The sequence below is a fragment of the Pseudochaenichthys georgianus genome, chromosome 1 (genome assembly GCF_902827115.2).
Source record: "Pseudochaenichthys georgianus chromosome 1, fPseGeo1.2, whole genome shotgun sequence".
NCBI lineage: Eukaryota > Metazoa > Chordata > Actinopteri > Perciformes > Channichthyidae > Pseudochaenichthys > Pseudochaenichthys georgianus.
The window spans coordinates 38,026,409-38,043,021 of record NC_047503.1 but is presented as its reverse complement, the minus strand read 5'-3'; the positions used below and the strand labels follow the sequence as shown (position 1 = coordinate 38,043,021).

General features: G+C 42.1%; 1 protein-coding gene across 2 annotated transcripts in view; it reads left to right on the top strand.

The window, feature by feature from the left end:
- hhip (hedgehog interacting protein) overlaps window positions 1–15,414 on the top strand; it is a 32,734-nt gene extending 17,320 nt beyond the window's left edge. For both annotated transcript variants that reach the window (XM_034086206.1, XM_034086210.2), the window contains exons 6-13: window positions 334–507; window positions 631–774; window positions 1,014–1,132; window positions 2,429–2,552; window positions 3,392–3,531; window positions 4,870–4,951; window positions 12,324–12,472; window positions 13,020–15,414. In XM_034086206.1, the coding sequence (XP_033942097.1) occupies window positions 334–507; window positions 631–774; window positions 1,014–1,132; window positions 2,429–2,552; window positions 3,392–3,531; window positions 4,870–4,951; window positions 12,324–12,472; window positions 13,020–13,216 (1,129 nt within the window). In that variant the 3' untranslated portion in view covers window positions 13,217–15,414. The remainder of the gene's footprint in view (window positions 1–333; window positions 508–630; window positions 775–1,013; window positions 1,133–2,428; window positions 2,553–3,391; window positions 3,532–4,869; window positions 4,952–12,323; window positions 12,473–13,019) is intronic.
- Window positions 15,415–16,613: the final 1,199 nt, after the last annotated feature.

The following is a 16,613-nucleotide window of genomic DNA, read 5'->3' as shown; positions in this document are numbered from 1 at the left end:
TATTATGCATGTCAGCATTTCTTATCCATGCCTTGGGAGCATTTTTATCAACCAACATAATTATTCAAGTAATGATATGAGTGGGTACTTATGTATAAAATAATTTCTCACGCAGTATTGCAAAACATTAAATGGCAATTATTTTGAAGCAATCAAGAGCCAACTGCTCCAAACAAATACTTACGAAGACCCTAATACAGTGTATAATTCAAATATGTATATGACAGTGTATTGAAACATGTAGGTATTTCGATTATATATATATATATATATATATATGTTACCATTATTTGTGCACCCTCTGACAGAAATGACATTTATGTTTTTTGTTAGGAAAAACCCGAACCAGGTGGACACCCGGACGGTGCGCATGCTGATGGAAGTGGCCGAGCTGCACAGGAAGCACCTCGGAGGTCAGCTTCTGTTCAGCCCTGATGGTCTGCTGCACATCGTCCTCGGAGATGGCATGATCACCCTGGACGACATGGAGGAGATGGACGGACTCAGGTGAGATCAGAGGTCTGAGAAGCACACTATCAAGGATCAAGTGTTGGTGTGTGTAACACGGTTGAATCACTTCGTAGCTCCCACCATCGTGAAGGTGTATTTTCTTTGTGTTTTTGAATGCAGTGATTTCACAGGGTCCCTCCTGAGGGTAGATGTGGACACAGACTGCTGCACATCCCCTTACTCCATACCGCGGAACAACCCGTACTTCAACAGCACCAACCAGCCACCTGAAATATTTGCTCATGGATTACACGACCCAGGCAGGTGAGTGGAACACTTGAAGAACTAAACGGCTGTTCCTGGCTGTTCCTTCAATATAGGGGTAGTGCGACTGAATCAAACTTTGAACACCTTTCTTTTCTGTCAATGAATTTGAATTTGTGGTTTCATGAATGTATTTTCAGAACGGTTTCTCATAGACTCTGCTCTTAGGCCAACTTGCTACTGTATGTGCAGTTGGTTGGTGTTTCTCCTGTATTAACCCCTGATATTCTGAACCCTAGGTGTGCAGTGGATCGGCTTCAGTCGGACAATGGGAGCCTCCTGATGCTCTGTACAGACACCAGTGGCAAGAACACATCTGCAGGAAGAATACTGGAGATAACTCCGGGCAAAGATTATGGTGAGCCCATTATTTTGCAATGTTAACATAGTTCATGATAAAAATAACCGATTGCAACATTTGTCTGTGTTTTGTTTGATGGCATTACGTCTTGAGAAAGACATGAAAATATATCAATTCCTTGGCTTCACGTTTATTCCGCTGAACATGACATCTGTTTCACGACTGTCTTTCATTTTGTAAGAACATGGTGTTTTTTCAGCAAGTTCACAAAACACCCCGGGTCGAGTGCAGAGACGGTGAAGGTTGAACATAAAAATGATGTGATCTCGAAAGATTCCCCCCTTGTGGAGTGTATATCTGCCAGGGGAATGTAATATCGTGTCCACAAGTAAGATGTGAACCTGTCGACAACAATAACTGTCTCGATGATGGTTGAGTATTGTTGGAAACACAGCTGAGAGGGGCCCAGTTCTTCTCACATTGAGAAAATAATCAATAACAGCAGTTCCTTCGCAATGCTTACACTTCTCCTCACAATAAAACACATCACAGCTGTTTGTTCCAAATTAAATTGGGCTGGTTATCTTTGCCACAATCAATGTTGTTTTGGCAACCCGAATCCACCCTGATCTCTCACTACAATTCAATATGCTGGTTTTTGCCAATTCCCTCTCCAACTTGGCAGGATGGCTGATTTAGCCAAACTCTGTGAGTGATTACAGTGGGGCAGCAAACCTCCATTCATATTTACATTACATGTCACTTGTTAGACGCTTTTGTCCAAAGCGACTTCCATACGTTCAGTACTGTGGGCAATCCCCACACGACATGCTGACTGCAGTGGGACTCGAACTTGCTACCCCCTGATTCGAAGTCCAGCACACTATCCACTGAGCCACAGCCACTCCAAGACCGCTGTAATCCAGAACACATGCTATATTCAAAATGGCAGCCCACTGCTCCTAACACGAGGATGGGTCAAATGCAGAGAAACAATTTCCCCACGGGGATTAATAAAGTATATCAAATCAAAAATATTGCCATATTCACCATTTGAATAGAAGATTATTAAAGCCTCTGCCCTAAAGACATTAAGTCTAAGATGTCTGCCAAGGAAGAAGTCAAATACTGTATATTGCTGTCTAATTTAAATCAAAATTCACTCTTTGTTGTTTCTTCTTATCTTGTTGAGTTTCCACACCATCTTTATCTCAAATAGACTACTGACAAAAAGAAGGTTATTCTTTTTATTTAATCACCAACAAAACAGCACTTGCTATTATAGGCAGCAGTTGAATTGTGTTTTGAGTAGATTCAAACCACTGATGACCTTTCCTCCTTGTCCCTCTCCAGAAAATGAGCCTTCGGTCTATGACCTGCAGTCCAGTGGAGGAGCTCCACCTGTGGGGGGCTTCATCTACAGGGGCTGCCAGTCGAGAAGACTTTATGGCAGCTATGTGTTTGGAGACAAAAATGGGTAAGAATAAGAAAGCTGAAACGGTACAAAACGGAAAAAGACATGTTGTGAAATCCAGATTGACTCCCTGCACACTGCACCATTTTACAAACATAGCTTTTCGATGATCATTACATTCAAGTACACACTTGAATAATGAGTAATCGGACAAACATCTCAAGTCCTACTGAGATCACCATAACTCTTCTCACACTGAAATCTGTCCCTTGCTTCGGCACTTGCCAAAGTAAAGACAACGTTCCATCCACGTGGGGGAAAACAAGTTTTATGTTACTGTCACCACGGCGGCACGGCCCACTCAGTGTAAATGGAGAATTGAACATCCTGCTGCTCGGTGCTGTTCACACTTTTCTTTGGTTTGTAATGTATCCTACTTTGCTGATGTCAAACACTGACGCTTGAGTAAACAAAGGAAGTAAATAGCAGGGGGAAGTACACTATCTGGAGTTGGCACTGTGTTTAAAACAATGTGTGGTCGGTTAATTCGGTGCCTCATTACAATTTGAGGGCATGCTGTTGTGGCTAAGTGAAGGCTCCGGCATGATGTTTGTTTTGAAACTAAAAGCAGAGGTCCTAAATAACACCACGTGAGACATGGGGTGGAAGAGCAACATGGGTCAACGAACCATGGAACATCTAGTAAAACGTGTCCCCGTTTCCAAATCTCAACTCTAATTTGCCCAGTACTGCTTTAATGTAATCGCATTTTATTTTGTAATCATACAGCAAAGTGTGCATGTCATGAATAGTACACACTGAGCATTATACTACAGTGAACATGAGAACAACTGACAAAGTAACGACTGCAGGAATTCACCTACATGTTTTGTTTGTTTCAGTAACCTGCGGATCCTCCAGAAGGCTACCTTGTCAGACAGCGGTGAGCAGTGGCAGGAGAAAGCTCTGTGTCTGGGCCCAGCTGGCTCCTGTGGCTCCATGCTGGTGGGACACATCTTGGGCTTTGGAGAGGATGAACTAGGTCAGTGACAATGATGAGACACACACACACACACACACACACACACACACACACACACACACACACACACACACACACACACACACACACACACACACACACACACACACACACACACACACACACACACACACACACACACACACACACACACATATATCCTCTATCGCCTCTCACATGTCCAACCTTGCTCTCTTTCCCTTTTCTCGCTTCCCTTTGTTTTCCACATGAGTGTCAGATATGTGTGAACTTATTTTATGGAATCACTTTGAGGTTTTACAACATGAACTCTTGACAAATCATGGCTTAGAGTAATTGTGTTGTATATTTATCAATGGTGCAAATGTTAACATCATGTTGAGGAATTTTCCATTTGGTTATTCAAAATATTTTTGCAGTGTTTCGCACAAACAAAGCGTGACGCACGATTTGCAATCTGGAAAATGTGCAACACCTAGCCAACTAGGAGTTACATCTCCAACTACAGAACAGAAATCCCTCTTGCTCTGCCCCTGTGGCACCTTCCCAACAGGATATTAAATGGTGCGTACTTCCTTCTGGATTAATTGTAATTTCCATAAGATAGCAAGGATACTCCAAAGACCCATTTATAAACTGCCGATTGGGCCACCTACGAGGCGATGTTATGCATGGGTAGAGAGATGTGTTACTGTTTACCTGGGGGGACTGCAGCATTAAGATAAGAAAGGGTGAGCTGAGGTGAGCAGACTAATATGATACAGAACATTTTACCAGCTGGACCCCCACCAGACTCCGAATTATTAACTGTCAGCTGTGCTGTTTCTGATTAACACTCACACATGATATTCCTCACTCACACAGCCGTCAGAAATGTTTGATCACAGTTCTTGCCGGGTCTTGGAGTTATTATTTGACGAGGTATTTCAAAGATCCTGATCCCGATCATGATTTGCAACTGGTGCAAGAATCATGAAGGGGTTGGGCTTGTGTCCCATTGTATGGGCCCCACGGACACATGTTTACAATTTGTCCCCTTATGGAATTTTCTTGCGGGCTTGTTCCTCATTAAATTATCCGCCTGGTTCCCAGTCATGAGTATCCAATTGTCCCATTAAACTGTTTCGTAGACTCCTTTGGCAAGTGCAGCCGTGCAGAAGCTGTAGCTACCCTCATTCTCCTCATCCTCTCCTTATTACTTCTTGTCTTCCCCACTCTTGTCTAATTTCCTCCTCTTGTCCTTATTCGGGAACAGATATTGCATGAATGGCAGGAAAGTAAATCATTTGGTGCTCTGCAAAGAATATGCAACGCCAACTGTGTTGATGGCCAATAGCAATGATTGTTTCTCTTTTGCAGGTGAAGTCTACATACTGGCAAGCAGTAAAACCATGGCGCTGTCCCACAGTGCAAAACTCTACAAGCTGATAGACCCCAAAAGGTACATTCACAATATATATTTTCCTTTTCATCATATGTTGGTAAACTGGTGGGATACAGCTGGGTCCAAGTCCTTAATGGAGTTACCAGCATCTAGCCCGCCGTCCTTTAATCGATGCAGTTTTCATCTAACGGTAACTATGTGACTGTTCTGATCCCACGTACAGTAGAAGACATGAAACTGACTCTTATGAAACCACTGATCTATCGTTGATCAAATTGCTTTACAGTGCGATCTTTCTTTCACATGTTCCTCCTCAAGTCCTAAGTACTTATACATGTCCCCTCTGCACACACATGATTTATCGCTGTGACAAGAACTCCCCTGCCCTTCATATAACTATCTGCCTGGGCCAAAACAAATGCCGAGCAGTAAGTGGAGAATAAGCATAGCATTTCAAAATGTTAGTGTAAAGTATTGCTAAGAGCAACACTGACTTAGCTGGCCGTGTTCTCCTTAGAAACGATTGCCTTCTGGTTATTTTCAGAGCATGTGACAGCAGAGTCCATTCTGCTAAGAGCAGGGGAAACACAAAGGCACCTGTTGTCAAGCACAGAGACCTCTATAGAATGTGTTTTAGCACATGTAGCAACACACACATGTTCATTTAGACAGCATCTTTTACTCCTCACCTCGTAGAAAGAGTCCAACAACGATCCAGCACACCGACTCACAGTAGGTTTTAGCAGTGCAGGCTATTTCTGTGCAATCTAACCCTGAATGAATGGATGTTAAACAACTTGAATGTGTTGGGAACATGCGTGTGAGTGTAAGTTCATCATTCAAATGTGTCACTGTCATAATGCTTACCATATGCATCGCCGTTTTAGAAATGGTGATGGATCTATAAACAATTTTTGCAAGTGAGAAACATGTTGTCACTGAAAGTATGCAGAAAGGGCATCCCACATGATGCAGTCGAGATGTATACGCATTTGTTTCTGATTGATTACCCTGGCAGAAAGAACATTCGCTGCAAACGTAAGCAGACTTTGTAATTCAAACCCACACATTAAGCTCCAAGCTGAATGCCTCCGATGTGTCTACCTATCTTCTTATCAGCACTTTTGCAGGAAGTTGAGAGGGTAACGCCCGGTGGGATTAGGCCCATCTGCTCCGCTCTGGGTCCAATTGTATGAACCAAATGCAAAGAGAAGTCCCAACTGACACATCTTTAGGCTGGGTTCAAATGAATTGAGAGAGGCAGAGAATGTAAGAGAAGAAGAAACGGAGCGAATTTGCATGCCTCCGAATCACAATAGAAACATATCCGCGGCTGATTATTCCTGCTGGATGACAGTGCCACCCAGGCATTAGCGCAATTAATTAGACCACAGATGTTTCAAAGGGGCCCTGGTGGCTGGACGCATTGCTCCCAAAGAACAATTCTTTCCGCCATCAAGTGGACTTGTTTAGTCTGTGCGGACCCTGTGGTGTTGGAGCCTTGACTCCTAATACACTCTGGCTTCGTTATTATGATCTTGTTACAAGGAGGATGTCGAGGGGGTACGGGGGGAGTGAATGGGGTTGCTAACGTGTCTGACCTCAGCGCGCTATCAAGTCTGGTGGTCCTCCCCTTTTTGATTCACCATAATGCGAGGACATCTGGACCCTCCAACCATCTCATAAAGAGCTTTGTTTTGGGGGTTTTGTGGTTCAGTATAGCATTTAGCGTTGTGTTTTGATCAACTGGGTGTTTGGGAACATGGAGGGGGAAAGAGGAACTGCTAGGGAGGGCGGCAAAGGCTTACAGGGGAACATCAGCCATAAAATCCTTCAGCAGTGTTTGTGTAAACATGTCCTGGCCAGATGACTTCATTTCTAGGTATTTGTTTGTCAGTTGGAGTACCCCTCCAATAATAAATAGGCCACCATGCATTTTGAAACATGCTGAATGTGTTTGGTCTGAGGGTGTATGTGAGGGAGAGAGCAAGACCGGGCTTGTTTTTAGTATAGCAGCAGGGATGGAAAGATTTCCAATCATATAGACTCTATAATATGACTGGGAGATTTAAAGCTCTGAATCCTCAGTTTAACTGAGAGTTTCATTTCTCTTCACTTCACATATTGTTTCCATCGGTTACACATTAACATATACATATATATTGTACCTAAGGAAAGATACATGTATTTGTATAGCACACTTCAGCAACAACGTAAATCAAAGTACTTGGACTTAAAAAAGACGTTAAAGAAACATAGGACACATAAATATTATTTAAGATTAAAATATGTTATTTTCTGATTAAATTCAAATATCATATTGAAGTTTTTATGGCTTGTTTCTCCCTATTTTGCCGTAAATCATTCAGTAATAAGGAAAAGCAGTTGCTTTCAAGTGGAATGAAACTTGAATCTGCACATACACTCTCGGCTGGTATTTATGGGCACGTTTGGCTGATTTTCAGTTCCAGTGAGTCTGCGTTTGATAACGTAATTATTTATACAGTCAGATCATTATATTTATGCCTGGAGAAATAATGCAAGAAAGAAACCGACTAACAAACAAAGATATTATGAAACGGCACAAAACAGGGATTTGTTTCAGCCCCTCTGTTTATACAATACGTCATGGAAGTCATAGTCACACAGTTCCATGTTTATCATATCGTAATTCAAAAGGCACAGGCTGCACTTCACCCGTGCAGTCGGACAGAATCCGCTCCTTACAGTTGGTCCCCAGCAATAGCTCAATCGTTACATATAGAGCCGTACCCCCTGCTGAGTTCTGCTGTAAAATGCAATTTGCCTCTCTACAGAAAAGCAGCGTTATGAAAGACTTTTCACACGTTCAGGTTTTGTCAGCTGCAGGCTGCACTGATTGAATTACAGTGAGCAGAGACCTTAAGAAGACACGGTGAACTTCGAATAGGGTCCTGGGACCTCCTTTATGAACTGCATTAGCCATGGAAGTCACAAATCACTGGATGTACAGGGGAAGGAGACAGCGGGTGCTCATTTCTGGATATATTTATCTGCATGTGTGCCTCTCTGTGCCTTTTTGTGTGTACAGATATAAACTGTGTGGGTGGTGCGTACACGCGAACATGCACATCTGTGAGCCTGTGTGAGCGTGCGTTGCGCTAGCTCCCAGCACGCTGCAGAAAAAAGCCCTTTCTTTATTTTCCTATCCCTCCTAAATCTTCCTACATCTCTGCTGTGGTCCTCCCCTTGACAAAGCTGCTTGCCAGTTGCACTGAATAGCCCTGGCTCCTACAATACACAGTAAATTTCTTGCACAATTAAAACAAGGAATGAAGCTACAAAAGAAGCCCCCAAACAATGGAGTCGGATGACAAAACAGCAAAAGAGACCACACTGGGCCGTTTGATTAAGCCATTGTTAGGGCGCACAATGTACACCACTCCACAGCCCTTTTCTCACATATACCTCGTGTCAATCAAACCGGCCCTGCGAGCCAACAAGCTAAACACACACACACACACACACACACACACACACACACACACACACACACACACACACACACACACACACACACACACACACACACACACACACACACACACACACACACTGACAAACCTAATAATCAAACGGATCAGGAACAAATCTGAGGCAGATCATCCACACTGCAGACCTGAATGGACGCCAGTGTTAAGATATGTTAATGTTCAGCTTCCCTTGATGTAAGGACAGAAGGAAGGCAGTTTTTTTGCACAAAACAGCAATCCTAATCAGCATTCATCTTCCTCACACTCTGCATTATCTAATTTCCATTTTTATTTTTAATGTAATAATGACATGATTTATCATCATCATCATCATCATCATCATCATCATCATCATCATCATCATCATCATCATCATCATCATCATCATCATCTCTCTTTCTGTGTCAATGTAACTACCTCATGTGTGAGCACTGTCGCCCTTCTCCCACTCCCTCGCTCTCTCACACACACACACCACCCCTCCCGAAGTTGATAAATTCCCACAGTGGCTGTTGACCCAGCTGCCTTTGTCAAGTGGCGCTACCAGCAGGTGCTGTTTTCACAGCCACCCTGGCAGTCGTACAGACTGTTTAGTAGCGCTGCTGACCCCTGCCTGCTATTAACAGTGTTAGCTACAGACCCCCCAATCCTCCAGGGACTCTTACTCTTTCTCTCTCTTACTCTCTTTCTGTTTGCTTCCCTACTTCGCTCTTTTTTTAACTGCATGCAGCCTGCAACAACAAAAGCCACCATGGATGGAGTCTGGAGTTGGGTGCTGATGGGAGCATGGGAATCACCCCCCCTCTCCTCTCTCCACCCCTCCATCCTCTAAATTGAAAGCCACTTTAACGCACACACGCAGCCACAGTGTCGTCACTGCGCACTGCCTTCACTCAGTTTGTCTGTCAGAACATTTGCAACACATTTTTCAAAGTAGGAAGTAAACAGTTTCACAGTCAAATAAATACAATTATCACCAAACAATATCATAGTTACAGTCATTTATCAAACTACTGACAGATCTTGTATTTGACGCTGAAATAGGTGTCTCTCCACACGTAGTCCGTCCTATACAGTAGGTGAAACCAATATAGCATTTGCACACATTTACCCACAGCAGACTATTGAGTGAACGCCAAGTACATGTATGTGCTGTAGTTAGAGTTTGATCACCCTGGTTGTAGGTCCTGAACTCCATCTAGTTTTAGTTTCTCCTGCTGATTGACCATTTGCTCCGCAGCCATGATCGATGTGGCCTGTTCTCCCACGGGCCGAGCATTACATATAAATACACACTGATGCTCTTCAGCTCTCATACCAGCATCAGTCCACAGTAGTCCAGTTACCAAGCCTGTGTGTGTGTCAGTGTGTGAGTGTGTGTCCATCTGTGTCCAGCAAACTGTGTTGCCTCATTAGCTTTTTACGTCGGTACATCTACAGTTCTCTCTCTCTCTCAAAAAATGCACACACAGACACGTGTTTGTGTGTGTGGGCAGCAGACGCTTCACATTTGAACTCACTGTATTATTTCCAGATTTGTAGAGCATGATATGAAATAATTCAGTTTCAGCCCATTTGCTGCTGTGCGTGTCTGCTTGTTTGTCTTAATATGGAATGATCACAATATGTGTCTTTGGTGTTCAGACTTGACGCATATGGTGTGGAGATGTTTGTGTGTCTGCATTTTTCCAAATCATGTTTATATCTGCAGAGGCCAGTGTAATCCAGTGTTAACCCTATGTGTTGTTTTGTTCTTCAAGTCATTTAATTTCAAACCTGTATTTATACAGATAAATCCCATTGAGATCATTGATCTCTTTTCCAAGTAGTTCCACATGAAACATAAATAGAACAACAAAAGGACATCATTCAGCATCATTACATAATTATCCACATAAACAGGTACCAACATGTTCCGATTGACTAGCATCCAACCGAGCTTTAAAAACATTTAGTGGCACCAGATTGTTAAGTTTCCATTTAATTTGCAGACTATTCCAAGACGGGTAAGTAGGTAGGATCTAAGGAAAAAGTTAAAATTAAAACAATAAGACAGCCTAATGGATGCTCCTGCTTTACAGTTATTTGTGAAGGAGTTGACAAAATATTGGAATATACACAAATAATAGGAACATTTATTGACATATACATACATCTCAACGGGCTGAGCCTTTTTGAAAGGTACAAAATGAACGCTGTAATGTGCATCACGTCCAAAGTGCTATCTTTCTGAGGTTACATATCAACAAACGCTGCCTATCGTGTGAGATAGCACATGTTGGAAGATGTGTTGACCCTACTTGTTGTAACATTCAAAAATAGCTTTACAGTAAACAGAGGGCTACAGCTATAAAGATACATGACAATTATGAGTCGAATGTTTTATACAGGACTGCCAGTAATCCTAGTATAGTATTACTGCGTGCCTCAGCCAATGAGAGTGGGATGTGAGTTTTTTAAGCTGGTAATTTCACGAAAAGAACGTTTTTTTTTAACCTTAAAGGTGGGGTAGGTAAGTTTGAGAAACCGGCTCGAGATACACTTTTTGTTATATTCCATGGAATGCTCTTAACATCCCGATAGCAATGAATATCTGAAGTGCTTTGACAAAATATCCATAAAAAAATGTCATCTGTAGAAGCCGTAATACTGTAAAAAGTACAACCAATCCGTTTAGCCGGCTAAACAGACTGAATGGCCTACCTGCCTGTCAGCCTTCCATCGGGGCACAAACTGATCTCGTGCCCTCATTGGTCATGTGCGCGTTCCTGTGTGTTGGAGGAGGGGCTCTATAAGGAAGTGGCAGATTTTCTCCGGTTGTGTATTTTCAAATTCTAGCGATCTCGAGCCGGTTTCTCAAACTTACCTTCCCCACCTTTGATTTATTATTTTGCACAAATCTTTTTGGAAACTGATCTGGAAATTAAGACCTGATGTGTTTGTGTGTTTGATTTCTCACTGAAAGGGTCTTCTTACCAGAGTCCTTTACCATAGTGTGCCTGGAAACAGACACAAGACAAAAAGGAACTATCCATTCCAAGTCCAATCAAACAACCTGTGCACTCTGGAGACGTCCTTTCTGTTTCGGAACATCAGAACTCTGCCAATTCCTCCACTCGGCGCAGCAGCTGAGCACAGAACAAACACGGAGCTGATTAGCTGTGTAGTGGAACTGGCCAAAAGTCTGAAAAATAGGTAGAATCTAAACAATATACTTCATGTGTCATGACATGAAATCGTCCAAACATGGAGTTAGAGTACAACTACACACCTTTACACGTTACTAAGCTAGTCTGTGTTTAATCAATGCAAGGCTGTTTACGTCTCACATCAATTCGAGTTCACTTCTTGTTTTTGGATGCAGTCAAAGAGTTTGAGGCATTTCAGCAAACGCAGTTAAATATTCAAGGGTTCTTTTAGGGTTCAGAATTCGAGAGAGTGGTTGAAAATCCAAATTGTGTCATTCTGTCGCTATTATCGGATATAAAATCAACATTTAACCTGATCAAAGGACAAGATTAACCCAGCCACTTCACATGGAAAACACATTTTTACAGGAAAACAGTTTTTCAGCCTCAATTACTTGGGTTGGGAACTACTGGTTTTTGACGATGCTATAATTGTATCCAGTCTGTTCGGTGTCTATGTGCGACGATTTACATTTCATTGTTTCAGTTCTTACATTTCAAAAATGGTGTTAATGCAAGTGCCGTACAACATCTTAAAACTGATACATTAACCAATGCTATACTCTAAATAGCTTAAATGCGGAGATTGCCATTGTGTGACTGATATGAAGTAGTATTACTTTATCAGTGTGTGATTTACAGCCTCGCCCCACTTCCTGTAATGCATTAGCCTGCTGGTGATGCTCTCCCCCACATACTGACCTTCCCTCCTTCTACCAACTGTTGCAGGCCCCTCGCCCCGAAGGAGTGCCAGCGTCAGGTGGAGCCCCCCGAGCTGCTGATGACAGCTTGTTCCCGACACTGTAAGAACGGACACTGCACCCCGACCGGAAAGTGCTGCTGCAGCCCCGGCTGGGAGGGGCCCTTCTGCAGAGTTGGTGAGGGTCCTTTTAAACATCTGCTGCTTTCAGTGTAGTCATGTGTGTATAACATCCTATCAAATATCCATGGCTACTAGATATGACAGAAATATGCAATAGCAAGTTTTGTACTTCTTGTTGACGATAGCATTTATTATTATAATAATGTGTTCTCATGTCGGGGTTAGGGTATCTTGTGCTTTCACTATACTGCACAACAAATGGCTTTTTGAATAAAACCAATTTATTTTACAAAATAAACTGAACAAAAAGGTGAACTAATAAAAACAATGATTGTTACACAGCTACACAAGTTCTGTTTCCTACTGATACTCGCTTTTAAGTTACCCCAAGTCTGACTATTTTTAACAAAAAGCACCCCAAGTGCTGTTCAATTCCAGATGTGTAAACCAGGTTTATTATTGCAGAGCATTCAGCGTTAAACGTGCAATATTACTTTCTTTTACATTTTCTTAAAAGCATTTGATCCTTCATGAAACACAAAACCCGCTTCTGTTTTATATCTTGCTTTACTTACGACCTCTGTTGTCTCCTCTCTCTGTAGCCAAGTGTGAGCCAGTCTGCCGCAACGGAGGCATGTGTATGGAGCCCAACAAGTGCCTGTGTAAGAGCGGCTACTCTGGGCTCCAGTGTGAGAAGAGTGAGCAGGGCATGCCCAACGACCAGGAGAAGGACGGCATTCTGGACCACATCATCGACATGACCTCGTACCTCCTGGACCTGACCAGCTACATCGTATAGGGGCGCAGAGGGGGGCTGCTCCCCGCTGTCATCCCCCAGCTGACAAAAATCTACCTACCACCACCAGCAGACTCTAACGAGGTGTCCTTAACACGGCCTCGTAATCTCCCTCACACACACACACACAGGCATGTACACACTCACAAATACACACAGGATCCCCGTCAGACTGCTTCTCATCCTCATTCTTCACCAAACCAAACTCTTCCTCTTTCGCCTATAAGCTACTTGCTCTTGAGCACCAGGCCTGGCATCCAAGCCGTGTTCACACTTCGGAGAGACAGCAGGGGAGATGATTGATACGCATGGCCAAGTTATGGATGTTCCACTAGGATGTTTCCTCTCTCGTTCAGAAAACGCTTGCAGGAACCGAGACTTTGGACCTTTAAGGGGCTAATCTGTTGCCTTACTTAAGACCCACCAATAAATGGGGTTTGAGGCATTTCAGCGAAGACAGTTGATTGTTCAGGGGTCCTTTTAAGGATTCAAAATTGTAAGGAGCAGCGTGGCTTGAGATCCAATTTGTGCTCATGGTCCATTCAAACCCAGCAGAATAAATCTCTTCACATGAAGACTTTGAAGGAACACTCTGAAGTCAATGACAGTCGTGGGTCTGCAGTGCTATCATTTTCAAAAGGCTATAATACAAGAGAGATGTCGTCTCACTTATGATGTTGTTTTTAGTTTGTGGGCACATTGTCATAAAAAGCTATAACAGTATACGGTGTGTAAACTTTGTTTTGCAACAGTCACTTGCTATCAGTGTACAGAATGGATCTACGGCAGAGGACTGTCCCCTCCACAGAAACAGGAACCACGGAGTGAGAACGTTTTGTCAAAGCCAGTTTCAAACAATCTGAACAGAGTTGTTGGCTCCCATGCACTGTATTCATTTTTGTTTCATTCACTTTATTATTCAAAATGAATTAAAAACATATATTAAAAGCGCAATGAGAGTAGTTGTAACATTGACACACACACACACACCACACCGTCACAGGTATGGTTTAACAAACTCCTTGCATTGCGTCACACACTGAACCCCAACTCAAACTACAAAGGGAAGAGATACAGTAGCGCGGTGATGTATATTTCCAATAGAGCTTACCTAAGTACTACTTAGCATTGCAAAAAAAAAAAAAAAAAACTATAGCATTACTATTGTTATGATAGAGGAGGGTTTATTTTTTTAAGCGTAATAATATATGGGAGAGAATGGTGTTTATAGAAAGCAGTTTTACACTAAGCTTGTCAGGTCATGTCATTTCATGTTCTGTACTTATACATATGCAGCTTTTTCCTCTGTTGAGAAAGTCACGTAAACCTTTTTTTTATTTTCCTTTTCTTTCCCCCCCCCACTGTAAAAGTAATGCATGTCTGTGCCTGCAGAGAGTAATTTGGAGCAGTTGGCTGAGTCCATCTAATTCTTCTCCCTGACGTGGTTTCATTCCCACTGTCAGAAACGTGTCTCTGTTTGAGATGATCAAACGTCTCGGGCCACCGAGTCGCAGTCAGAGGCAGATCCTCGAGCAGATCTAAGATGAGGATCTGTCTAATGTTTGAAGGTTACAATATAGTGACTCCTATATGTAGTTAAAACATCAGACTGGGATTGTCTGGAGCCGCGTTAATGTGTGTCAGATATTCCCGAAGTTAATACAGATGCAGCAGACTTACATGCATGCTTATATTCTTTTAAACTGTCTTATTAAGAACTCCACATTTGATCTTTTGCTATTTTAATTCCATAAAAGGAGTCAGAACCAGTCAGTGTTTAATATTTTCAAAGGCAAACAGTTGCAGATGTGCTCTCTCCCCAACTTTTATTTTGAAAAAACAATCATGCTTCGTGATGGTTCGTGATGGTTCAGTGTCGATAAAAGATGTATTTGTTTTTTCATCTCCTGCTTTGCTTGTGTTTGCTGAAATAAATCAACTCTACCTGGTCAAAATGGAATTCATGCTGTAAAATGGAAAATTATAATTTTTTTAGCACTTAATGTGAAAGTTGCATTGTAGCTGCTGAGACGGCGTGGTGTGAATAGAATAACCATTTTCATTATTTAAGTAGTTACACAAATAAAATAATTATTTAAGTTCTATGTTGTTTTTACCATTGTACTGTATGTGACCATTTTTTGTATTCCTGTATTGTAAATAAAACTAGGGATAACTTTGTTTCTCTACAGAAATATCAATATGTCTATTAAAATTTATAGCATGTCAGAAATATTTGTCTCTTGTTTTTGGTATTCACCAATACATGGTAAGCTTAAAATGTACTTGATTTCAGAAGGGGATGCCTATATAATTTGTATATATTACTCGGAGTCACTGGAAAAGTAGAACTTCCCTGGGAAAAAAAGCTCAATTTGAACCCGAGTAGATGTGTAGTCATTATTCCTACTTCACAATTTATACATTTTAAATCTTTATTCAGTGGGAAGTGTTATTCAGGCTCTGTCCAAAGGTTACAAACAAAATGGAATTATAATCTACCTAGCTCACACATTTTCATATTAACTCATTATTTTACAGGTTTGTATAGATATTGTGGAAGAGTGTCCCGGAAGTCACTGATCCCAGCCAAGAAATAATCCAGCGCATAACTTCTGGAAAAACGAGTTAATTGAAAACCCTAGGAGACTAACGTAACAAAAATAGTTACCACAATGAACCCCCCCCCCCCCCCCCCCGAGTTGTTTAAAGACAAGTAATTTCTGTGTTACCCATTTTCAAATGTTTACGTTTGGCGCATAGAGGAGAAATCTACAGACGCATTTAGAAGAATACAAACCGTAGTGCGAATTGTTGATATCTTCTTTATACTGTAGCAGCTTGAAAGAAAACTTGTTATGCACATTAGATAGCCCAACATCCAAAATATTGGGACGGTGGAACCTTTGGAAATAAGAACACATACGGACGTAATTTGTCAGAATGGGATGGTCTGTAGTATAAAACCTGTAGCCTACAGTACTTGGAACTGGGAATTGTCTCATTTCTCAGTTAGCTGCAACATTTCCACCGACCATTTTTCCTGCAGCCAGGTAAAGAGAGTAAAGAGAAGGATGTTGAGAAACAGTTTGAGTTATGTGAGGGCCAATGTGGCACCAGGCCTGGGCTTTTCCTCTTACTCCCGCTTGAATGGAAAAGCCTGCGGAGTTGACAGCTAGCGAGCCGAGATGGCAGCTATGTGTCGTCATGCTGCGTCATGGCATCGCTCAAAGTTCAGCCTGAAAAATGTCCTCTTGTGAAATGGAAATTCTTCACTTTCAGAAGTACGCAGAACACATTCATGCAGCTAGGAACACACGCAAGACCCACTGCTGATGGCAATATTAATTTCCTTCTCAAAATACCAATGAGGCTTTGTGTTGTATACTGATAGTGAGTG